The following is a 23,714-nucleotide window of genomic DNA, read 5'->3' on the forward strand; positions in this document are numbered from 1 at the left end:
GCGAGAGGACTAATGTGAGCACCAAAGGGCTTGGGACTATGGAGATGGAGATGGGCAGAAGCAGGAAAAATGTTTATGTACCTATAAGAAGCAAGGAGAGGCTGAGGAGAGAAGCCTATGTAGGACTGATGAGAGATTCTTTTGGGCTCTGTGAATAGTTACCTTGTCCTCAATGATGGCAATGATGTCTCCAACGGTCTCAAAGTCCAGCTCTTCACCTGTGTAGGACACAGCAATATCCATCTTCTCAGCCAAATCTAAATCTTCCTTCCCATCTATGCTGGGAGGCTTTGATCCTCCAGGAGCCTCGGCTACCCCTGATCGGAAACACTCTTCTTTGATAGAATTGATGATCATGGAGATTTCACTGCTATCCATGGAAACAGTCACAGTATGTGGATCCCCCACAGCCTCCATGGGGACACAGGTGTCAGGCTGACTCACTGAATAACAGGAAGAGAAAAGAATTTCAGAAGCTTATCTAGTACCAAGTGACCACCTGGAGATCAACCAAGGCTATAGACAGATGTCAAGTACCCACACACTTAAGCTCAAAAAGTTACCTTAGATCTACATCTGCCTATGTTTTTTGGTTCTCACTTTTATCTAGAAAGTAGGGTGAGCACACATTCTCAAGCCTACTCATATGTGTACACTTAGCCCCTTTCCCCCAACACATAAATGCCCGCCCACATCTTTTCATTCTTGTTTTTCTAAGGATAGAGATGTCCATGGAGAACAGGACAGAAGCATCTGAATTGGAGATGATGCTCTTGGTCAGCTTTCTCTAACTGAAGCTCGAGATGAAATTTTGGACCTAGTGGCTGCTCAGGGCGTGGGTCAGGGACGCACCTGGAGCTACACTCTCAGGAGTGGAGACAGCCGGAGCAGAGGATGGTGCTGGCAGCGCAGGCATCATGACAATGGTAGCCTGGGACACAGACTCTACAGGGGGTGGCACAAGTTTAACTGGAGGTTCACTGGCAACAGTAGTGAAGGAAGCAAGAGGAGTGGTGAACTGTGTAGGACCAGCTTCTAAAAGCCGGGAAAGAGTAGGAGCACCTAACAGACAAAGAGGTACACAAAATGAGGTAAGAGGAAAGCACATGAATACGAAGCAAGAGCCACTTTAAGACTCAACCAAGAAAAGTTTTAGTCTCAAAGGAGGAAAGGAACTCTTCTTTTTTTTAAGTAAGCTCATTATCTATTTCCTTACTTTTTCCAAGCTTTCTAATAAAGATCTTCTTCCAAGTTAGGAATAAACCAAAATACTAGAACACACAGGGTGTATGAAAAACGGGTGGAAATTTTTCACTGGAAGAAAATCAAACAATAACAAAAAAACCACGAAAAACTGGTATGAATAAATCTGTCACTTCTGCTTCAGTTAAGCATGCTGTAAACCACCCAAGTTCAACACCATTCAAATATCAATAACTGAGGTTTGATATTTTGTAAAGCTTTTCTCTTTGCTTTACTTTTTCTATCTCACTCAATTCTCTCAACATCCTTGTAAAGTACATTATGTTGCAATTAATAAAAAAGCAAAGTGGAGCTCAAGAGTTAAGTCATCTCGCCAAGGTCACAAAATCAGTAATGTAGGAAGCCTGAGACTCAAGTCCAGTTCTCTGGCTCCAAATCTTGATCCCCTATACTACAGCCTCAGATATCTCTAGCGCCTTTCCATAATTTTGCAAGCCCCAGAGAAGCAGCTTCACTACTAACTTCACTATTCTTCTCATCATTATCTATGCTATGGTCATCCAGAGATATTACTATTTAGAAGACAGAATGGATTTACAATCTGGGGCACTATGTGGTTTAATAGGTAAGGTAGCTCCAAAAAAAGTTGGGCTTTATATCTAGGATTGACAGTTGCTTATTATCAGAGGCTAGAAACCAAAGATAGTCAATACTAAGATTAACATCTTTGAAGTAAAGTAGATAATGGAAAAGTATTGACTTACCTGAGGCAGCAGGGGAGGCTGCAACAGTGTTGGGTGTTTGCTGCATCTCCCCACCATGTATCATTGGAAGAACCCCGCCTACCTCCAGGAGGACACCTGTACTGTTCAAGTGGCCAGAAGCCACAGCCATTTCACTCTCACTGACCTATTAGGGAAGAACAGAGGTGAAGGATACACTCAAGCTTTCCTTTACTACCACTTCCCAAAAAAGCTTCAGCAGTTGACCAAACTTCATGAAGTTAATATCCATAGAGAATAATTTCAGACACAAGGGAAGCTCTACTTTTTAAAACTTATTTGACAAGAGTTCTCTGTAGAAGAGAACCAAAACAGATGTGGTTTCAGATAACTCAGGACCCGAGGATACTATCAACTTATTGGTTTTTTGTTTCTGTTTTTGTTAAGTTAACATTTAATTAGGAGATCTCTTTCTCTTTTGAACTTTTTTTTTTTCCATGTCATATTTTAGGTCCCAGGCACTCCCTTCCAAAGTACTAAATCACCACAGCTCTCAAACACCCACAGAAGTCTCCATACCAGTCTGGGGCTAGTAGGCAGGAGGCTGCCCTTCTTCAAGAGCTCTGACAGCAGAGGGGAGGGGGGTGGAGTTGCTTTCTGTCCAAGCATCTTTTTCTGGGGTGAATCATCTGTTACTGGGGTCATGGGGGCTTCTAAGGGTGCAGAGCCTGGAGGAAGGGTGTCAGGAATTCCAGGAAACGAGGTGACTGGGGTACTCGGCAAAGTCCCAGGGGTTACCTAAGAGACAACAGAGAACCTTTATCTGACTTCTCATACTCTGGAAGGTTCCCTACTAATCTGGATGGGTTAGTGTGTCTAACTATTACTTTATTAGTCCTGAGTGTAACTGCCCAGAACCCTCTACCCCTCCTGCTCTCAGCCATATGTTTCTTCCAGGTTTCTCTGTTCCACCCAAACTCACAGTGACCCAAACATTCCACCCAACCTGCCTTTTACAAACTCCTTAACCACTACCAATATTTACAAGAACACTATCCCTCATTTCAGCAGAAATTTTAAAAAACTAGTTTACTTACAAACAACTTCTTATTTTACCTATCTCTCAAAAGGTCAAAAGGCTCAACATTTTTAGGTCCATCCTTATCTTAAGAGCACAGAACATGGTAAATTAAGTCTTTGGCCTTCAGACCAAGAGAGGAAATTGCCTCTAGGCCAAAAGTGGTTTCCTCATCACTCAGCTCTCTGCTGGCTTATTGCCCCTTTGCTGATCAATTCCTGCAGATGAAAATATACTCACTCCAGAGGTGGCCTCTTCCATAGTGGTTGTGGTCAAGTCTCCAAGTGGATAATCACCTCCTGGGGAGGCAGAATCTATAGGAGAGCGGACCATCACAGTGGGTAATCTCCGAGGGGGTGTCTTTACTGCTTGACGAGCTAAAACATAAAAAGCAACAATTTTTAAGTTTTCAAGATTAAATAAACAAAACTGGTCACTACTCTGCTATTACATAAAAGACAAATAGGGACGTTGCCTAATTAAAGCAGTATTCTACTTGTGGGAGACAGATACCTCTTTTTTAAAAGTTTATTTAAGTAATCTCTACACCCAACATGGGTCTCAAACTCACGGCCCTGAGATCAAATGTCAAATGCTCTCCCAACTGAGCCAGCCAGTCACCATGAGACAAGCAACTTTTTAAGACTCATTTTTCCTAAGCATAATTCTCACCCTAAGCAAACCCACTGAACTATCTCATAGGTTCTTGGAATAGGAAGGTGGCTTAAACATCCTTCAATATCCTCTTCAACAACTTATTATTACGATTTTGTTTTTTTGGGGTTTTTTTTTTTTTTTCGACGTTTATTCATTTTTGGGACAGAGAGAGACACAGCATGAACGGGGGAGGGGCAGAGAGAGAGGGAGGCACAGAATCGGAAACAGGCTCCAGGCTCTGAGCCATCAGCCCAGAGCCTGACGCGGGGCTCGAACTCACGGACCACGAGATCGTGACCTGGCTGAAGTCGGACGCTTAACCGACTGCGCCACCCAGGCGCCCCACGATTTTGTTTTTAATAAGAGAAAAGACCTCACTGGCTCAGAGCTAGAGCTACAAATGCTTATATTCTTATCCAATGACTGGGCTATTCTTAATCTTCTTATAAAGCTTTGCTTCCTAAAAACTTAATTATATTCAACATCTACATTATCAAGCCTTCGCGTCCTAAAAGGACCCTAAGTCTAGTGAGAACAGAGCAGAGCTCATTTTCCAAGAGTTTCTTCCTCGATATAAAGGGATGTTTTTATTGTGGTAAAAAAGAAGAGGACATAGATAAGTGCGCAAATAAAATGGAATTAGTGGATTCTATGTTACAATATAGTCTTCAACTGTTATTAACATGCAGTACTGCATATATAGTTAACTGCTAAAGGGAGTCAGGAGGAGGTTCCATTTACCTTGATATGCAGCATCTGTAGCCTTCCTCTTTACTTCAGCCTCCTCTTCCTCCAATTTCTTTTTCCTAAAGCGGGAAGTAAGGGTAAGATCCTAGCCAGCTCTAACTCCTCCACAGGTCATAACACCCTCACAAAGAAATTTCTGCCAGGCTAGCACTCTATGGAGGAAAGGCCTAAAAAGGAATACTTCTCAGCAAAACAGGAAATTTTTAGTGTACTGCCAAACTACCAGCTCTTCATTCAGGCAAACTAAAGCCACTTTTAAGTTAAAATTAAGTTGTATCTTCACACTGAAATATTCCACATTATTGTCTACAACTCATTCTCCCCTCCCAGCTACCAGGCGATGGGGCAGCTTTTCCCTTCCAGAATCACTCCAGACTAAAGGGATGGCAGCCAGAATACTTGAGGAGAAAAGGGGTAAAAACAGAGGAAGGTATACAGAAGGAAGAACAATATAATATAACCCACATCACAATGTCATTGCAAAGCTCATCCAGTCTGCTGTCCATGTGCCCAGCTTGAATTAGTTCTGCATCTCTTTTCAGCCGTCTAGAAATAAAGAGAAATGAGTTAACTGGGTCTTTTAATCTATTATTTAAAAAATTCTGACCAGTATCAAAAGTCAGCCCCTTTGGTCTCTCCCAACCATTTGGCATTCCCTCTGCTAAGTACCTATATTTTTCTTGGGTTTCCTTTATCACTTTCTTTAGTTCCTCAACTCGTTCAGCAGTCAATTTCCGAACAATGACATCTTCAACAGTTTCTACCACTTCGCCCTTTTCACCCCTTTTCCGTCTGTAGAAAATTTCAAAACAAAAACGCACATTTGCATAAAAGAACATTTGTTCCCACTCCCACTTGCTTTCTTTGAGCCTCTCCACCATCTAACTATAGATAACTTCTGCTCTATTTTTATCACCCAATAATACTAATAATATAAATATATTATTTATATATTATAATCATATATTATAAATTTATATATATTTAAAAATACTTATTTATATATATAAATATATTACATATATATTTATATATTATAAATAATATAAAACTGACAGGATTCCTCAGTAAACATTCTCCACTAAAGAGATGTGGCTTGAACACCTGGCTTTGTACTCACTTTGGGGTCTCAGTGGTCTCTAGAAGCTCTGAGTACTGGGAAGCACAATGCTATGAAAAAAAAGTAAAAATATGATGAACAAGCCTGGAAAGGAATGATCTTTCAAAGTTTCAACATCTCAAACTAAGGCTTGCAAAGAAGAGCTATATGTAAGATGAGTGGTCTCTAGAAGGGCAAATACTTTGCAGTCAAATCAGTTCAAAATACTTAGTACCAGGACATAGAACAGGGAGTCTTCTAACCTAGAATTTATATATGCAAGGAAAAGCAACCCAATAGCCAATATGTATAGTTAATATCTACTGAGTAGTTACCACATGCAAGGTATTGTGCTATACGCTTTACTGGTATTGCCTCAACTAAATCTTTACAAGAATCCTGAAGTACCTTTTATCTCCATTTTACAAATGAGACAACTGAGAATCATGGTCTAAAGAGTCTAAGTGAAGTCATAGTAAACTCAGATCTTTTTAACTCTCAAGCTTGGACCCTCCTTACCTGTTAGTTACACAACAAGAAAAGTTTATAATATGAACATACATGGGTAGACTGGCCAACAGTGGGGAAAAAAGGAAACAGTATTCTCAACTCTTCTTTGTGGTATAAAAGACTTGTGATTAAAGAGCAAGGCCTGGAAGGGAATGCATTTCACGTCTCTAAGACTGCTCTAAAAGAGCACTTGCCATTTGCACCTACATGGATGGAACTAGAGGGTATTATGCTAAGTGAAATTAGTCAGAGAAAGACAAATATCATTGGACTTCACTCATATGAGAACTTTAAGAGACAAAACAGATGACCATAAGAGAAGGGAAACAAAAATAATATAAAAACAGGGAGGGGAACAAAACATAAGAGACTCTTAAATATGGAGAACAAACAGAGGGTTACTGGAGGGGTTGTCAGGGGGAGATGGGCTAAATGGGTAAGGGGCATTAAGGAATCTACTCCTGAAATCATTTTTGCGCTATATGCTAACTTGAATGTAAATCCAAAAACATAAAGTAAAAAACAAAAACAAAAACAAAAAAACTCACAGGAAAAAATAATAAAAAATAAAAGAGCACTTGCTTGGGAACTTACTTTTTGAGAGAACCAGTCTGGAGGGCGGCCAGGTTCTGCAAATGGCTTGATTGCTCTGCTAACTGATACCCTACACAAAATGAGAAAAGCCTATTACACACTAAACAGAAAAAAAAGGGGGCGGGGGTGGGGGTTGAGGGGAAGCTAAATAGTTCAAGGTTTGGAGTACAAAATTTAGAATAAATAAATTGCCACCAGAAAGTATTCCAGAATATGTGACTATGGAAAATGACACAACTACTTTAAAATCATTTAGAGGTAAAGAATCATTGTGAAACCGTTCTCACAGGTGATATATTTCCTGGCTGAAGTGAAGGTATTAGTCTAGTACATCATCATTTCTGTTCATTTGAGAAAGTATTTTCATGTTGATTTTGGCTCTTTTAAAGAGATCTGTCTTTTGAAAATCAGTTTATAATATATTTCAGACTAAAAAGTTATCTTTTAGGGTGCATGGGTGGCTCAATCGGTTAGCGTACAACTTCAGCTCAGGTCATGATCCCGCAGTTTGTGAGTTTGAGCCCCGCATCAGGCTCTGACAGTAAGGAGCCTGCTTGGGATTTCTCTCTTTGGCCCTTCCCCACTTCCACTCTGTCAAAATGAATAAACTTAAAAAAAATTTTTTTCTAATAAAAAAGTTATCTTTTGATCCACTAATACAATTCATAGGAATGTAATATAAAAAAATAACCTAACAGGGGTGCCTGGGTGGTTCTGACTCTTAGTTTCAGCTTAGGTCATGTTCTCAGAGTACCATGAGTTGGAGCCCCACGTCAGGCTCTGTACTAGTAGAGTGCAGTAGAGGCCCCCCCCTCTCTGCCCCTCCCCCACTCGCACTCTCTCTCAAAATAAACTTAAAAAAAATAGTAATAATCCAACAAAAAAGCAACTACCAAGAAGAAAGCATGATGTGGACTTGATCAGAATAACAGTTAAGTTTTTCCTAAATGCCTGCAAGGGATTTAACTTATGGCATTTCACCTCAACAAAACATTAAATAGACCATAAAAATAATTATAAAATGTATGTAGCAAAAAGAAACATATGTACTACATAATATTAAGTGAAAAAATGAGACAAATTTCGGCTATCATGTAATCAAGCAATCCTTTAAAAAGTTGTAGATAAAAAGACAGACAGAAATAAAAACAAGACTAGAATGGGATCACAGTGGTATGCAAAGGGGCTTTAATTATGTCTATCTTTATTTCTTTAAAAGGATGTGAAGAAAATATGACAAACTATTAAGATTTATTAAATCCAGGTACTGGATACATGGATATCCTATCTTATTCTCCACACTATATGGTTAAAAAACTACATAACTTTATTTTTTATTTTTATTTAAAAAAAAAATTTTTTTTTTTAACGTTTATTTATTTTTGAGACAGAGAGAGACAGAGCATGAACGGGGGAGGGTCAGAGAGAGAGGGAGACACAGAATCGGAAACAGGCTCCAGACTCTGAGCAGTCAGCACAGAGCCCGACGCGGGGCTCGAACTCACATACCGCGAGATCGTGACCTGAGCCGAAGTCGGAGGCTTAACCGACTGAGCCACCCAGGTGCCCCAAAACTACATAACTTTAAAAAGAAGTTTTTTTTCAATTTGTGTTGAGATAATGGTATCACACAGCTCTTTTCCTTTATAATACTGTTATTATGATATTGTTATATGGATAGCTATCAACAAAAAATAAAGTTCGATACATAATTTACACCTTGTACCAAGAAAAGCCCCAAATGAACCAAAGATTTAAATGTTTAAAAAAATTTTAACTAGGGGCACCTGGGTGGCTGTCAATTAAGCATCAGTTAAGGACTAAGTTAATCCCTGCTTGGGAGTGTCTCTCTCCCTCTTTGCTCCTCTTGCGCACCTGTTCATGCGCGCTCTTGGGATCTCTCAAAATAAATAAACTAATTAACATTAAAAGAAATTTAACCATGGAAGTACGAGAAAAAATCATAGAATTATTTTATAATCTCAGACTAGAGAAGAACCTTCTAAATAGGTCACAAAATCCAGGACCTGTCAAAAAAAAATTATTAATAAACTAAGTGTATTTTAAAAGTCTTAATGTAAAAATATTACCACAAGACAATGGCACACTGGTTTTTAAAAAAATGCATCTCATAGCTCAAACAAATGGCTAATCTCCCTAGTATGTAAGGAGCCCTCTCCCAAGTAATGAGAAAAGACAAATAATCAAGAAGAAAAATGGAAGAAGGCATCTTACAAAAAAAGCACTATAAACAGCTCTTTAACACACAAAGATATTCAACCACACTCAACATAAATGTAAATGAAAAATATAAAAATATGAGAACCATTTCTCACCTTTTATAATATTGTGAAAGATCGAACCAAAAAACAAGCATTGTGATATATCACCAACGGGAATATAAATCGAAACAATTGGAGTAGGTCAATTTGAAATATTTATCAAATTCTGTATCATATATTCTTTGACCCAATAATCCTATTTTTATTTTACATACAAATATGCAAAGTCGTATTTGTATTAGGAAATGTCCATCAATAGAATACCAGGTAAATAAATTACAGTTACCTTTATCACAATACCACACAGACACTTAAGAAAAAACAGAATGAGACAGAGCTTCACATACACTAAGTTACAGAAAAAAAGACAAGGAACAGCAAGGTAAAGAACAGTATATATAGTATAAAACCATTTGTGTTTACAAAGTAGGAGGAGAGGGGTGCTTGGATGGCTCAGTCAGTTTAAGTGTCTGACTTCGGCTCAAGTCATGATCTCTCGGTCCCTGGGTTCCAGCCCCATGTCGGGCTCTGTGCTGACAGCTCAGAGCCTGGAACTTACTTCAGATTCTGTGTCTCCCTCTCTATCTGCCCATCCCTCACTCATGCTCTGTCACTCTCCCTTTCAAAATTAAACATTAAAAAAAAAAAAAAGAAGAAGAAAACATGTATTTGCTAATGTATATAAAATCAATGCCAGAGAAACACAAGTAATGAAACTCTAAGAAAATGCTAACACTGGTAGATGAGGTATAGCAATGGAAGACACTATGTGCCATTCTGAACTTGGAAACTTATGATTTAGTACCTCGAAAAAAAGAAATGCAATTTAAAATTTCAAAGTTTTACTTAAGAGTTCTTATACTATTTTTAATTTGTGATTTATCAAATTAGTGTGATGCATTTTGTCTTAGGGTTTACCATTTAATTTGGTTTAAAAACAGCTATTACCTAGGATATCCAGATTTCACCTTTAAAAAGTTATTTGAAGGGTACCTGGGTGGCTCAGTCGGTTAAGTGTCTGACTTTGGCTCAGGTCATGATCTCACAGTTCATGGGTTCAAGCCCCACATCAGGTTCTGTGCTGAGCTCAGAGCCCAGAGCCTGCTTTGGATTCTGTGTCTTCCTTCCTCTCTCTCTGCCCCTCCCCTGCTCATGCTCTCTCTCAAATATTAAATAAACATTAAAAAAAATTTTAAGTTATTTGGAAAATATATAAAGCTGCAGAAACGTTAAGTGTAACCAGCAATGGTGCCTCTGTAGACTCATTTGAACAATTAAAATAGTAGAGATGTGCCACAAAACACAAATTTGTTTATTAAATAATTAACAGGCTTTAGACAAGTAAAAGGTGTCTTTTGATTCTAAGGAAAAACAAGCAAATGTTAAAAATAAAAACAGGTACGTCCTAGAAGTAAAAAAAAAAAAAAAAAACAAAATTGGAAACCAGCGTCCTTACTTTCCGGTCTCTAAAAAGAAATACTGAGTGCCAAGACAATTTCAATAGGGAAAGAACAGTCTTTTTAACAAAGACTGGACACTGAGACAACTGCAAATCTACATGTAAAAAAGATCCCCGTCTTACAACCTACGGAAAAATTACTCAAAATGGATCACAGACCCATATATAGAGAGCTAAAACTATAAAGCTTTGGGGATGCCTGGCTGACTCAGTCAGAAGAGCATGCAATTCTTGATCTCAGGGTTGTGAGCTCGAGCCTCCCACAATGGGGGGAGAGATTAAAAACATAAACAAAATAAACCTAGCTTTGAAAACATAGAAGTAAATGGTCTCTTAGCTATGACACCAAAAACATAAGCAACACAAGAAAAAATAAATTGGACATATCAGAATTAAAAACTTTTGTGCCATAAATTAAACCAATCAAAAAAAAAAAAAAAGACAACACACAAAAGAAAAATCTGCAAATTATCTGACAAGCAATTTGTGTCCAGAATATTTACAGATCTTAAAGCTCAATAATAAAAATATAGATAATCCAAAGGATCTGAGCAGACATTTTCCCAAAGACAGACAAATGACCAATAAGCACCCGAAAAGATGCTCAACAACATTAATTATCAGGGATATACAAATCAAAACCACAATGAGATACCATTTCATACCCACTAGCATGACACACAGTAAGTGTTGTCAAGTATACAAAGAAAATTCATTGCCTGTGGGAATATAAAGACCATGGGGCCCTTTTATTTTAAAAAAAATTTTTTAAACGTTTACTAACTTTTGAGACAATGCGAGAGACAGAGTGCAAGCAGCAGAGGGGCAAACAGAGGGAGACAAAGAATCTGAAGCAGGCTCCAAGCTCTGAGCTCTCAGCCCAGAACCCCAGGCGGGGCTCTAACTCACAAACCCTGAGATCATAACCTGAGCCGAAGTAGGAGGCTTCACCGACTGAGCCACTCAGGCGCCCTAAAATGGGGCCCTTTTAAAACATAGTTCTGCTATTCCTCAAATTTCATTTATATGAAATGTCCAAAATAGGCCATCTAGAGAGACAGGAAGCAGACGGGGTATTTTTGCCTGAGGGTGTGTGTGGGGGTGGATGTTACGGAGGTGGAGAGGAGACTGTCAAGTGGCAGCTTAAGGAAGGGATAAGAGACTGCTTTTAAGAGTAATGAAAACGTTCTAAAATTAGTCTGTGGAGATGATTACACAACTCTGTGAATATACTAGGTTACTTTTATGGTATTTGAATTAAATTTCAATAAAGCTGTTAAAAAACAAATACTGCTTAAAGGTTAGTATGATTAACTGTAAGATTGCACCTAGTGTAATAAAAAAATACCCAACAGTTTCTAAGACCCAAGAAAGCAGCCATCTTAGATGCCTTACCAATTTTGATCTCCACTCCTCATAACCGAAGAGGCTAAACAGAGCTTCTCTCGGATGGACCATGGCTCTGTAGGGCCAGTACTCAGCAGCTTGTGTTCTAAAAGGAGAAAAGTCTTAGAGAACAAGCCACCCAGACACTAGTTCTAAGGCCCAAAGTAAGGACTAAAAGCCTAATGCAAAACATCCCGGATTCTAAGAACAAAATGAGTTACTATCACCGAATATTGATTTTCACCTAAGAAAACACCACCACCGAATGATTATTCCATATGAATTACACTGAATATCTGGCAAACCTTTTACTTCTTCAAATGACATGGCTACCGTTTTATTCTAAAAATGGAAGGGGGAAGGTCAGAGTAAGATAAGGCACTTCCCGGAGAGGCCCAGTTTTAACATTTTATTCAAATTTGAACGCAAAGGCTTCTTCCCAGGATTCCGAGCGGCCACCCGCTCCTCCACCCCGAGCCTAGTGCCCTGCCTCCTTCTTATCATAAACTTGTTTACTTCTCTCAGTACCTCCTTCCCCAAGTAGCTGTCGGGCCTAAAAGACCTTTTCAGTATATCCAACAGAGGAAAATGGCTGAGACGCAGAAAACGCAGTTTCCCTAGTGGCCGAAAAATCTAACAGTTAAAGTACCCTGTTTCTGTGGGAGATAGAGTACGGGCCTCAAAAACGTTGGTCAGAAAACGAATGGCTTTTGGAAATCAGGCTACTCCGTACGGCTACCGGCATTTCTCCGTCTGCACACCCAAGACTCCAGAGCCCCTTTATCTCTCACCCCGCAGAGATCCCAAACACACAAAGATTCGCCGAGCTGCTCCTCTCAAATCTCCGCAGCCTCCCTGAAACACAAGACCCTTCGCTTCTGGGCGTCTAGTCGATGGTCTTCACAGTACGATTGAGCGCAGGTCTTTGAAGACCCTGGGTTCTTAGGCAAATCACTGCACCTGTTCCCTAAGCGCGTGACAGAAATGTGGTGCCTAGTCTCGGGTCTAAGAGGCCTTCCACACAAAAACAGCGGACATACTTACTACCCGTTCCTGTCGCCATCTTGGCCCCGAAGACTCCAACCCCCTCTCAGGGAGGACTGCCTGGTGGGGCTTAAACCCGGGAACTCTGGGAAATAGAGTCCCGACGCTTGTTCGCGATGCCTCCTGGGAAGCGTAGTCCCAACCTTCAGGACGAGCAAGCTCCCTAAACCAGGTTTTTTGAGCGATCTTAGGAAGCAATGTGCTAAAAAGGATGGCTCTGAAGCCTCAGAATTTCCTTTAAGTTTCTTAGAAAAGAAACGCGTGTATCCAAGGAAAAGTGTTAAGCGCGAAAAATTCTAGACTTTCCCAAATCCAAACTCCGACAGTTGGTAACCCGGACCCGCATGAGCAGGGTAGAGGTCAGACCAGAGCAAACGGTCTAAAAGGCTCCACCGCCCCCTTTGCTTGCGCTGATTGGCAGCTGCAGGCTCCGCTATCTGATTGGCCGAACGAACGCAGCGCGTAATTTAAAACATTGTATCAGTAACAAAGGTGCACCTCGTGGGTGGAGTTGTGCTCTCAGACTGCGAAAGTCCAGGTTCGGCTGCGGGGTGTGAGTGAGCCGGTACCGGAGGAGAAGCGAGTGTCGCGTCTTTGGTGAGTTTGCGGGTCTCCTGGAGTCCAGCGGCTGTACGAGTTCTTGCCCTCCCGGGATAGGTTTTCAGAAAGCGAAGCTGCCGCCATCCCTTTTTTTCTTTATACGTCTGTCCTGTCTTGGGGCCTGGGGGCGGGCTTCGAGAAGAAGCCTAAAGCTAATTATACCACCTTCTCTACACCGGTGGGTGAGGCACCCTAATTAGAGTGGGGATTTTGCTTTTGGAGTGAGGTATCTGTTCATTCCTCCTGGCGGTCGGAAATGCCTAAGACTGGATTACATAATTAACCCGTCTCATCCCCTTCTTCTCTTCTGGCATTTGAAGGGAAAAGGGAGTAGGAATTCAGGCAGCGAGAGGAAGGTGTCCTGGGGCAAGAAAATTGTTTCTTAGCTAGAATTTGCAGCCCCTTGTGTCCTTTAAGGTTCTCCTCCCTACCCACTCTTGTCTCTTTGTAGACCTAAGCTGCCCCTGCTGTCATGTCGCAAGGGATCCTTTCTCCGCCAGCCGGCTTGCTGTCAGATGAGGAAGTTGTAGTCTCCCCCATGTTTGAGTCCACAGCTGCAGATTTAGGGTCTGTGGTACGCAAGGACCTGATAACAGACTGTTCTGTCATCTCCACCTCCCTGGAGGATAAGCAGCAGGTAAAGGAGTTGGACAGTGGCTTGGCAGCAGAAAGTGATATCTTCAGCCTACTAGTTGTCCATACAGAATTAGTTTCAGGGCAAAGACCAATAATCCTGAGGGTCTGGGAGATGAATTCCAAATTAAGATCATGACAAGTAAAAAATGTAAATTTGTGTGTCCATAGGAAGAAACATTATTTACATTGTACAAATGAAACATTCTCAAGTGCATACTCAGTTAATCCTGTGAGAGAAGGCTAATAGTTCTCTCTTCTTCACTATGATGCCTAGATGTGTTAATTTACACAAGAGCATACTGCCCATTAAGTAAGGTTTTAATATCAACTGTAGCTTCCATTTATGGAGGCTTTCTGCTAAACTGGGGTTTCTCAGCTGCAGCATTAGTGACATTTGTGGCCAGATAATTTGTTACAGGGGGCTGTCTTGTACCTTGGAAGACGTTTAGCATCATACCTGGCCTCTACCCACTAGATGTCACTAGCTCCTTCCCACTTGTGACAACCAAGGAACTTACCCTGACATACCTCAATATCCCTTGGCAGGAAAGTGGCTCTGGTTGAGATCACTTCTACTGATAAGTCTCCTCTTTTATAGAGAAAGTTTCATGAGAGTAGGAGCCTTAAGAAAGTCCCTGACTCCAGACTACCAGTGCCTATTAAAGTTTGGGGGCCATAGTAGGCAGATCTCTAAATATCTGTTGAATGAATGAGGTGGGTTCTATTATTAACCCCATTCTACAGATCAGGAAAAAGAGGCAGAGAGTCTAAAGAACTTGTTCAAGGTGTCATTGTTCTAAGTGATGGAATTGGGACTGAAATTTAGGTGTGTCTGCTTCCAGGGTGCTTACCTGTTGTGTTTTGCCAAAATACCACATGCTGATTTTCATACCAGTTAACCAGTTCTGATTCAGAATGTCACTGTGGCAAGCCAGGTTTCCAAGATACTAAAGATAGTGAAGGGCGATGAAGTAGTGAAAAAACACATGTGGATTGAAATGATTATAGAACTATAGAGTAGCTGTACAGAGACATTTGAGGTGAAATGGAGGTAGTGTTAGCATGATTCTCTGGAACTACTCTATGTTTGCCCATCTGTTTGGAAGTAACTGCTGATTCCAGCCTGGAATTCTACCACAGGTTCCATCTGAGGATAGTACAGAGAAGGTGAAAGTATACCTGAGGGTCAGGCCCTTGTTACCTTCAGAGTTGGAACGACAGGAAGATCAGGTGAGTTTCTGAGGAGGGAGGATTCAAGATGGAATGATGCAGAACAGAAGGGGTTCCCAGGATTATTTCCTTCTGTGACAACTGTTTTCTTCCCCCTTCTCAGGATTGTGTCCGTATTGAGAATGTGGAGACCCTTGTTCTACAGGCACCTAAGGACTCCTTTGCCCAAAAGAGCAGTGAGCGGGGAATTGGACAAGCCACACATAGATTCACCTTTTCCCAGGTATGGAGGTACTGTTTATGAGCAAGGGACCAACATGTAGAGACAGCTTTATTCTCTCTTTAAAGGGAAGCTTTTTACTTGACTCTGAGTTCCTTATATATGCATGTCTACAATTTTGGGGACTCTTGTTATGTGCTAACCAGTGCATCAAGTACTTTATGTGCATTAATTCCCAACATTTCTATTATTATTATTATTGTCCCTATTTTCCTGATAAGGATATTATAGCTCAGTGAAGGTTATGTTGTGGAAGCCATGTAGCTAGTCAGTGGTAGAGTTGGGACTTGCACCTAGAGCTACCCATCCCCAAAGCCCACACTTGTGATCATTGTGTTACCCCATTGTGTTTGCAGCATCAGACTTAGTGGCTAGCATTCCTTACGTATTTGTTGATTTGGATGAAAGATGCACTGGAAGAGAGTGGTTTTAATCTTTAATGTTTGTAGAGCAGCTGGCAGCACTGTAGGAAGAAGTTGCTTAAGTAGTGTCCAGAGGCAGTCACCCAGGAAGGGATGCTTCTGCCTCTACACAGATGAGGGATGGGCGTCTGAGAAATTGGGTCTATCTCTAGATCTTCGGGCCAGAAGTGGGACAGGCATCTTTCTTCAACCTGACTGTCAAAGAGATGGTAAAGGATGTACTCAAAGGGCAGAACTGGCTCATCTATACATACGGAGTCACCAACTCAGGGAAAACCCACACAATTCAAGGTGAGTTAGTAGGCCTCACAGAATTGCTGATTGGCCTGTAATGGTGTTTTCTTTGCCTTTTGATGCTTTGAATTGGGGAATAGCACTTAGCTGTCCATTTTTCGCATGCTTCCAGGTACCATCAAGGATGGGGGAATCCTACCCCGGTCCCTGGCTCTGATCTTCAATAGCCTCCAAGGCCAACTTCATGCAACACCTGATCTGAAGCCCATATTCTCCAATGAGGTCATCTGGCTAGACAGTAAGCAGATTCGACAGGAGGAGATAAAGAAACTGGCCCTGCTAAATGGAGGCCTCCAAGAGGTGAAGTGTTGATGTTCACAGAGGTGGGGATAAGAGGATAAATCTCTGGAAAGTTTTGTGCTTATCTTTTTCCTGCACCCCTCCAGGAGGAGCTGTCCACCTCCTTGAAGAGGAGTGTCTACATTGAAGGACGGATGGGTACCAGTAGCAGCTTTGACAGTGGCATTGCTGGGCTCTCCTCCATCAGTCAAATGACAAGCAGTAGCCAACTGGATGGTATGTACCATGATTGAGCTTTGTGCCAAGTAACAGTAGAAACCCACTCCCTTGCTCCCAACAGCTGCCAGGGGTAAAGACCAGAGGTTGCAACCCAAGTTGCTCCTTCTAAGGCCACTGCAGACCATAGGGGAGATGGACTACTCTAGGGTTGATACCCTGTACATTGGCTTCTTCCCCAGAAATGAGTCACCGATGGGCACAGCCAGACACTGCCCCTGTGAGTGTCCCCGCAGACATCCGCTTCTCCATCTGGATCTCCTTCTTTGAGATCTACAATGAACTGCTTTATGACCTGTTAGAACCGCCTAGCCAGCAGCGCAAGAGGCAGACTCTGCGGCTGTGTGAGGATCAGAATGGCAATCCCTATGTGAAAGGTATGGGAAAGTGGGAGGCAGGGGACAACCCTGAAAGGGGACTTGGGAGAAACCAGGAAAAGTTAGGTGCTCCCATCTTATGTATTCCTCTCTCTTCTTTGCTTTAGATCTCAATTGGGTTCATGTTCAGGATGCTGAGGAGGCCTGGAAGCTGCTCAAAGTGGGTCGTAAAAACCAGAGCTTTGCCAGTACCCATCTGAACCAGAACTCTAGCCGCAGGTGAATGGGTTGTGAGAGTCAGCTTTTCACTGTGTTCTAGGAAACATTGGTCCTCTACATAGTCATGGAAGATATACAGTAACTTCTCTTTTTTTCTTGATTTCCAGTCACAGCATCTTCTCAATCCGGATCCTGCACCTTCAAGGGGAAGGGGATATCATCCCCAAGATCAGCGAGTAAGTTTTTCCACTTAGAAATTTGGGCTTTGGAGCGCCTGGGTGACTCAGTTCGTTGAGCATCTGACTTCGGCTCAGGTCGTAATCTCACAGTTTGTGAGTTTGAGCCCCATATTGGGCTTGCTGCTGTCAGCCCAGAGACCCCTTTGGATCCTATGTCTCCCTCTCTCTCTGCCCTTCCCCCTCTTGTGATCTCTGTCTCAAAAATAAATAAATCTTTAAAAAAAAAAAAAAGAGGGGCGCCTGGGTGGCTCAGTCGGTTGGGGGACCGACTTCTGCTTAGGTCATGATCTCACTGCTAGTGAGTTCGAGCCCCACATCGGGCTCTGTGCTGACAGCTCAGAGACTGGAGCCTGCTTCAGATTCTGTGTCTCCCTCTCTCTGCCCCAACCCCCGCTTGTGCTCTGTCTCTCTTGGTCTCTCAAAAGTAAATAAACATTAAAAAAAATTAAAAAAAGAAAGAAATTTGGACTTCTTGGTCATAGGTGGTAATAGAAATAGGGCATAAGGGAGGGCCTCAGAGGAATTACTTCTGTTAGAGTCTTGCTCTGTTTCCTTGAGTACAGAGATTCTTGGTGGGTCCTCCCCTCCCCAGAACAATATGAAGGGCTGGAAAGCTCATAACATGTGGGGTCCTTATGTCAGATCCTGTCCATTCTTCAAGGTTGTCACTTTGTGATCTGGCTGGCTCAGAACGCTGCAAAGATCAGAAGAGTGGTGAGCGGCTGAAGGAAGCAGGAAACATTAATACTTCTTTGCACACCCTGGGCCGCTGTATTGCTGCCCTGCGCCAAAACCAGCAGAATCGGTGAGCTTCTGATTACAAGCCATGCGCTAGGATGATCTGGAGCACTACAGTTTGCTGAGAGAACTTCCTGGTCACCACTGGGGATGGTGCTGGGTTACACCAAAGGCTGAAATTCTGCTCAAAGCTCTGTTCTCCCTGCTAGGTCAAAGCAGAACCTGGTTCCCTTTCGTGACAGCAAGTTGACTCGAGTGTTCCAAGGCTTCTTCACAGGCCGAGGCCGCTCCTGCATGATTGTCAATGTGAATCCCTGTGCATCTACCTATGATGAGACCCTTCATGTGGCCAAGTTCTCAGCCATTGCCAGCCAGGTAAGAAGTTGTAGGTGTGATGGTTGTGCTCACTTTGGGCTGGTACCTTTATTTAAGGAATCTACTAGGGACTAGTTATGAATTCAGTTGATTTCCCACCCCACCCCTAGCTTGTGCATGCTCCACCTGTGCAACTGGGATTCCCATTGCTACATTCATTCATCAAGGAACACAGTCTACGGGCATCTCCCAGCTTAGAGACAGGAGTTAAGACAGATCCAGGCCTTGATGAGGACACTGAAAATGAAGCTGACATTTCCATGTATGGCAAGGAGGTGAGAATGCAAAAAAGCTTTGGTGTATCAGCTTTATGGCCATGTATTTTCCATGCTGCCTTCCATCTAATCGCCTCTGTTTCTCCTAGGAGCTCCTACAAGTGGTAGAAGCCATGAAAGCACTGCTTTGTAAAGAACGGCAAGAAAAGTTGCAGCTGGAGATTCAGCTTCGTGATGAAATTTGCAATGAGATGGTGGAGCAGATGCAGCAGCGGGAACAGTGGTGCAGGTACCAGCTGAATGACTCCTCTTGGTCTGTCAATAGGACCAGAGGGTGGGAAATAGAAACTATCATAGATCTTGTGCCTCAAGATCTGTCTCCCAAGCTTGCTTCTCAGAATCTTCACTCATCTTCTCTTTTTTTAAAAAAATGTTTTATTGAAATATAAATGACACACAATGTTATATTAGTTTCACATGTACAACCTAGGGATTTGACACTTCTGTACATTATTCAGTGCTCACAATAGTAGTCACCATCTAGAGCACCTGGGTAGCTCAGTTGGGTAAGCATATGACTTTTGATTTTGGCTCAGGTTATGATCTGACAGTTTGTGAGTTCCAGCGCAGAGCTTGGTTGAGATTCTCTCTCTCTCTCCCTCTCTCTCTCTGTCTCCCACTCATGCATCCATGCTTTCTCTCTCTCTGTCTCAAAAAAAAGAAAGTGTAGTCCCCATTGGTCAACCATACATTATTATAATATTATTGAGCGTATTCCCTGTTTTACTTTTCATCTCTGTGACTTATTTATTTTATAACTGGAAGTTTGTACCTTTGAACTGCTTTTACCTATTTTACCCATTTCCCCTACCCCCCTGCCCTCCAGTTTGTTCCCTGTATTTAAAAGTCTGTTTTTTGTTTTAAAGTTGAGACCTGCATGGGGTGAGCTTGAGCCTTGCTTTAGGCCTCATGCTGACAGTGTGGAGCCTGTGTAGGATTCTCTCTCTGCCCCTCAGTCACCTGCACCATCTCTCTCTCTCTCAAAAATAAATTTAAAAAAGGGGCATCTGAGTGGGTCGGTTGAGCGTCTGACTTTAGCTCAGGTCATGATCTCACGGTTCGTGAGTTCGAGCCCCACATCAGCTTGCTGCCTTCAGGCTGTCAGCGCAGAGCCCACTTCCTTTCCTCTGCTCCCCTCACTGGTTTGTGCTCTCCAAGAAAACAAAACAACAAAAAAAATGACAAGACTGGGGGCACCTGGGTGACTCAGTCAGTTAAGCGTCCAACTTCTGCTCAGGTCATGATCTTGCAGTTTGTGGGTTTGAGCCCCACATCGGGCTCTGTGCTGACAGCTCAGAGCCTGAAGCCTGCTTCTGATAGTGTGTCTCCCTCTCTCTCTGCCCCTCCCCTGTTCACTCTCTGTCTCTCAATAATAAATAAATGTTAAAAAAAACTTTTTTAAGTGACAAGACTGGAATAAAGTCTTAAGTTTAAAAATAAATAATTTTAAGTTTAATAGTATTTTTAAGTTCATGTGTTTTTAGATTTCACATATAAGTGAAATCATATGGTATTTTGTCTTTCTATTTATTTTGAGAGACAAAACATGAGTGGGGAGGGTCAGAGAGAGGAGACAGCAAAAATCCCAAGCAGACTCCACACCAACAGTGCAGAGCCCATTGCAGGGCTCAAATGCACAAAGTGAGATCACAACCTGAGCCACAGTCAGATGCTCAACCAACTGAGCCACTCAGGTACCCATCTGATTTTGCTTAACCGAAGACTTGTCTCTGTCCATCCATATCACTGTAAACGGCAAGATTTCATTCTGTATAGCTGAGGAATATTGTGTGTGAGTGTGTGCATGCGTGTGTATGGATACCACATCTTCTTTATCCATTTTTCTCCTCTGAAAGTGAACATTTGGATACCCAAAAGGAACTGTTAGAGGAAATGTATGAAGAGAAACTAAAGATCCTCAAGGAATCACTGACAAGTTTTTACCAAGACGAGCTTCAGGTGAGTTGTCCTGAACCAGCCCCAGCCAGCTACTGATTCCCATCACTGGGTTGCCTGAGATAAATAGATTTTATAAATGCTGGTACAGCAGGAATATGTAACTCAAGTTTTTTCTAGTGTCTTTGGTACTATATATGTGTCAGTCTATGAATTGATTAAGGATTTGTTTGGCCTAGAAAATGGTATAAGTGCTAACAGGCATTAAGTGTCAGGGAAGGTTTTATTCACCATTTGGCCATCTGTTCCTGTAGGATTTGTCTGACTGTGGATGGAATTGTGTTCTCTGCTTCCCTCTTAGGAGCGGGATGAGAAAATAGAAGAGCTAGAAGCGCTTTTGCAGGAAGCCAGACAGCAGCCAATAGCCCATCAACAACCAGGGTCTGAATTGTCCCTTCGGCGGTCACAAAGGTTGGCGGCTTCTGCCTCCAGCCAGCAGCTCCAGGAGGTTAAAGCTAAACTGGAACAGTGCAGAGCAGAGCTACGTTCCACCACTGAAGGTGAGAGGTCACAAAGCATGAGAGTGGTTCAGAGAACTGGTTTTCAAACTTGGGCCTTCTGACTCCAACTCCAAAATACTTTCATCAACTTGGACCTGTATCTCCCTAACCTCTCACTCTAGATTGCACATTGCCTCACTTTCTGTATTTGTTGCAAGCTACTGTTAACTCAGTTAAGAGGGAAGTCGAAGGCTAGAAAGCCTACATTTTGAAGTTTCTTTTTTCCTTCTCTCAGAACTACAGAAGTATCAGAAAATGTTAGAACCACCACCATCAGCCAAGCCCTTCACCATTGATGTGGACAAGAAATTAGAGGAGGGACAGAAGGTAATTGATACCTTTCTCTGTTACCAAGGCTCTTACATAAAGCAATTTCCTTTCCAATCTGATTTACATGAGGACCAGGGGGTTTTTGTGCTGTCCTGGAGAGTGGCTATTTCATTTAACTGACTAGCCTTTCTAATTTTACGTCTCTCAAATGGCTGTTGAATGCCTCCAGATCATTATCCTGGTTGGTCTTGGCCAGTGTGGTTCCTACTCGTTTTTTTTCAGAATATAAGACTGCTGCGGACAGAGCTTCAGAAACTTGGTGAGTCTCTCCAGTCAGCAGAAAGAGCCTGTTGCCACAGCACTGGGGCAGGAAAACTTCGCCAAGCCTTGACCACTTGTGATGACATCTTAATCAAACAGGTAAGGACACCCTATATATTTCCTTCTCTCACATCAGCCCACCCCAGAGTATATGTGAGAAAAAAGAATGAGAAGCAGATGAGAAAGGCAGACATTTGGGGGCTGATTTTAGAATAAGAGTTTGTTTTCTTTGCAAAATAAAAATAACCATTCACTAAGTACAAGGCACTATGCTATGTAATTTATAGGTGTTTTCTCTGTTGTAACAACCTGATGAAAATAAATAGTATTGTATTTCATCCAAAATGTGTAGACTTTAAGGGGTGCCTGGCTGGCTCAGGCAGTAGAGCATGAGACTCTTGATCTCGAGGTCATAAGTTTAGTTTATTCTTTTAATTAAAAAAAAAATGTTTTTAATGTTTATTTTTCTGAGAGAGAGACAGAATGCAAGCAGGGGAGGGGCAAAAGAGAGGGAGACACAGAATCTGAAGCAGGATCCAGGCTGTGAGCCGGCAGCACAGAGCCCAATGTAGGCCTCAAACCCACAAACTGAGATCATGACCTGACACAAAGTTGAACCCTTAACGGACTGAGCCGCCCAAGCACCCCAAGTGGGTGTAGAGATTAGCAAAAATAAGTAAATAAACTAAAAAATAAAAAGGAGCTGTGTATCTTGATTTGATACCTAGGCACTAACGTTCTTGGAGGTTAAGTAAACTTATTCGAGTTCATGCCACCTCATGGTAAAAAATGTCTTCCTCTTCAGTGCTATTTGTTGGGGTCTTAAGGAAAATACCCCCTATTCCATTAAAAGCTCTAACTTAAAGAATTAATCTTTTTAAAAACAGTTGTTAATAACAGATGGTAAGTACCTTACCCTTTTGTTTCTATAATACACCAGACAGAAAGGCTTTCTGTAACTTTATTCATCTTTCTAGGATCAGACCCTGGCTGAGCTGCAGAATAACATGATGCTAGTGAAACTGGACCTTCGGAAGAAGGCAGCATGCATCGCAGAGCAGTATCATACTGTACTAAAACTCCAAGGCCAGGCTTCTACCAAAAAACGCCTTGGTGCCAACCAGGAAAACCAGCAACCAAACCAACAGCCCCCAGGGAAGAAACCATTTCTTCGAAACTTACTTCCCAGAACACCCACCTGCCAAAGCTCAACAGACTGTAGCCCTTATGCGCGGATCCTGCGCTCACGGCGCTCCCCTTTACTAAAATCCGGGCCCTTTGGCAAAAAATACTAAGGCTGTAGGGAAGGAGAGAGCAGTCGTTGCTCTGAGGCGGGTCAGCTGCTGGACAAATAGGTCTCTTTTAAGCTTTACCACATACCTGGAACTGTATCCAGAATGCAATATACAGGTACTAGTTATTTTCTTCCCTTTTGTAATATAATCACCTATGTAATCTCATTGCTTTTTTACTTATATGGTTTCTATGCACACACAAAGTTATATTAAATAAACATATTCACATTTTTTGTTTGAATTCCGAATTTAACAAATTCATTAAAACAGAACTTGTAAAATGGGAAAAAAAATTTAAAATTAAAAATTCAGGCCCTTTGGAACCTTGCACAGGAATGGCAGTAGAGACGTGTAACTAGTGTACAGCTAAGAAAGCTTGGTAAAAAATGAATTCAAGGGACATTAGATATTCTAAACCTTCCTTAATATAAAGTGAAGTGTCAGACTTTAGTTGGTGAATGGGTAACAAACTTGTTCTGGAAACAGTAAAGGAAGGCTGGGCCCTGAGCT

The 23,714-nt window shown here is 41.9% G+C and overlaps 2 protein-coding genes across 15 annotated transcripts in view; one reads left to right on the top strand and one right to left on the bottom strand.

The window, feature by feature from the left end:
- The window catches only part of BRD8 (bromodomain containing 8), a 33,946-nt gene extending 20,992 nt beyond the window's left edge, over positions 1-12,954 (bottom strand). For 5 of the 12 annotated variants that reach the window (XM_045059539.1, XM_045059535.1, XM_045059571.1 and 2 more), the window contains exons 1-12: positions 12,782-12,954; positions 11,747-11,843; positions 6,611-6,680; positions 5,528-5,577; positions 5,077-5,199; positions 4,873-4,953; positions 4,402-4,466; positions 3,244-3,380; positions 2,505-2,723; positions 1,968-2,112; positions 853-1,062; positions 163-443 (exon numbers count right to left, since the gene is read on the bottom strand). In XM_045059539.1, coding sequence (XP_044915474.1) covers positions 163-443; positions 853-1,062; positions 1,968-2,112; positions 2,505-2,723; positions 3,244-3,380; positions 4,402-4,466; positions 4,873-4,953; positions 5,077-5,199; positions 5,528-5,577; positions 6,611-6,680; positions 11,747-11,843; positions 12,782-12,800 — 1,497 coding nt within the window. In that variant the 5' untranslated portion in view covers positions 12,801-12,954. The other 7 variants (XM_045059554.1, XM_045059550.1, XM_045059568.1 and 4 more) reach the window with 7 other exon arrangements.
- Positions 12,955-13,230: 276 nt separating this feature from the next.
- KIF20A (kinesin family member 20A) lies at positions 13,231-23,445 on the top strand. Of its 3 annotated transcripts, none has more exons than XM_006927632.4 (19): positions 13,231-13,378; positions 13,833-14,018; positions 15,158-15,247; positions 15,351-15,470; positions 16,042-16,180; positions 16,296-16,483; positions 16,570-16,699; positions 16,882-17,076; positions 17,184-17,295; positions 17,403-17,471; positions 18,136-18,279; positions 18,422-18,587; positions 18,755-18,862; positions 18,952-19,091; positions 20,719-20,821; positions 21,120-21,318; positions 21,554-21,645; positions 21,871-22,008; positions 22,887-23,445. In XM_006927632.4, exons 2-19 carry the CDS (start codon positions 13,854-13,856, stop codon positions 23,202-23,204), a joined length of 2,616 nt encoding a protein of 871 aa, XP_006927694.1. In that variant the 5' UTR covers positions 13,231-13,378; positions 13,833-13,853; the 3' UTR covers positions 23,205-23,445. The 3 variants fall into 3 exon arrangements, with proteins under 3 accessions (XP_006927694.1, XP_003980850.1, XP_044915517.1); XM_003980801.5 differs by having other exon boundaries at positions 13,232-13,378; positions 18,698-18,862; XM_045059582.1 differs by lacking the exon at positions 13,833-14,018 and having other exon boundaries at positions 13,253-13,378; positions 18,698-18,862.
- Positions 23,446-23,714: the final 269 nt, after the last annotated feature.

This window comes from Felis catus, chromosome A1 (assembly GCF_018350175.1).
Source record: "Felis catus isolate Fca126 chromosome A1, F.catus_Fca126_mat1.0, whole genome shotgun sequence".
Lineage (NCBI taxonomy): Eukaryota > Metazoa > Chordata > Mammalia > Carnivora > Felidae > Felis > Felis catus.

What these genes read in the sequence shown, in the direction of transcription:
- KIF20A (XM_003980801.5), top strand. Translation starts at nt 13,854, where the DNA reads ATGTCGCAAGGGATCCTTTCTCCGCCAGCCGGCTTGCTGTCAGATGAG. An exon ending in TCTCAGCCATTGCCAGCCAG is followed by an intron (nt 18,588 to 18,697) that starts GTAAGAAGTTGT and finishes CCCCACCCCTAG; the next exon opens with CTTGTGCATGCTCCACCTGT. An exon ending in TTTCCATGTATGGCAAGGAG is followed by an intron (nt 18,863 to 18,951) that starts GTGAGAATGCAA and finishes TGTTTCTCCTAG; the next exon opens with GAGCTCCTACAAGTGGTAGA.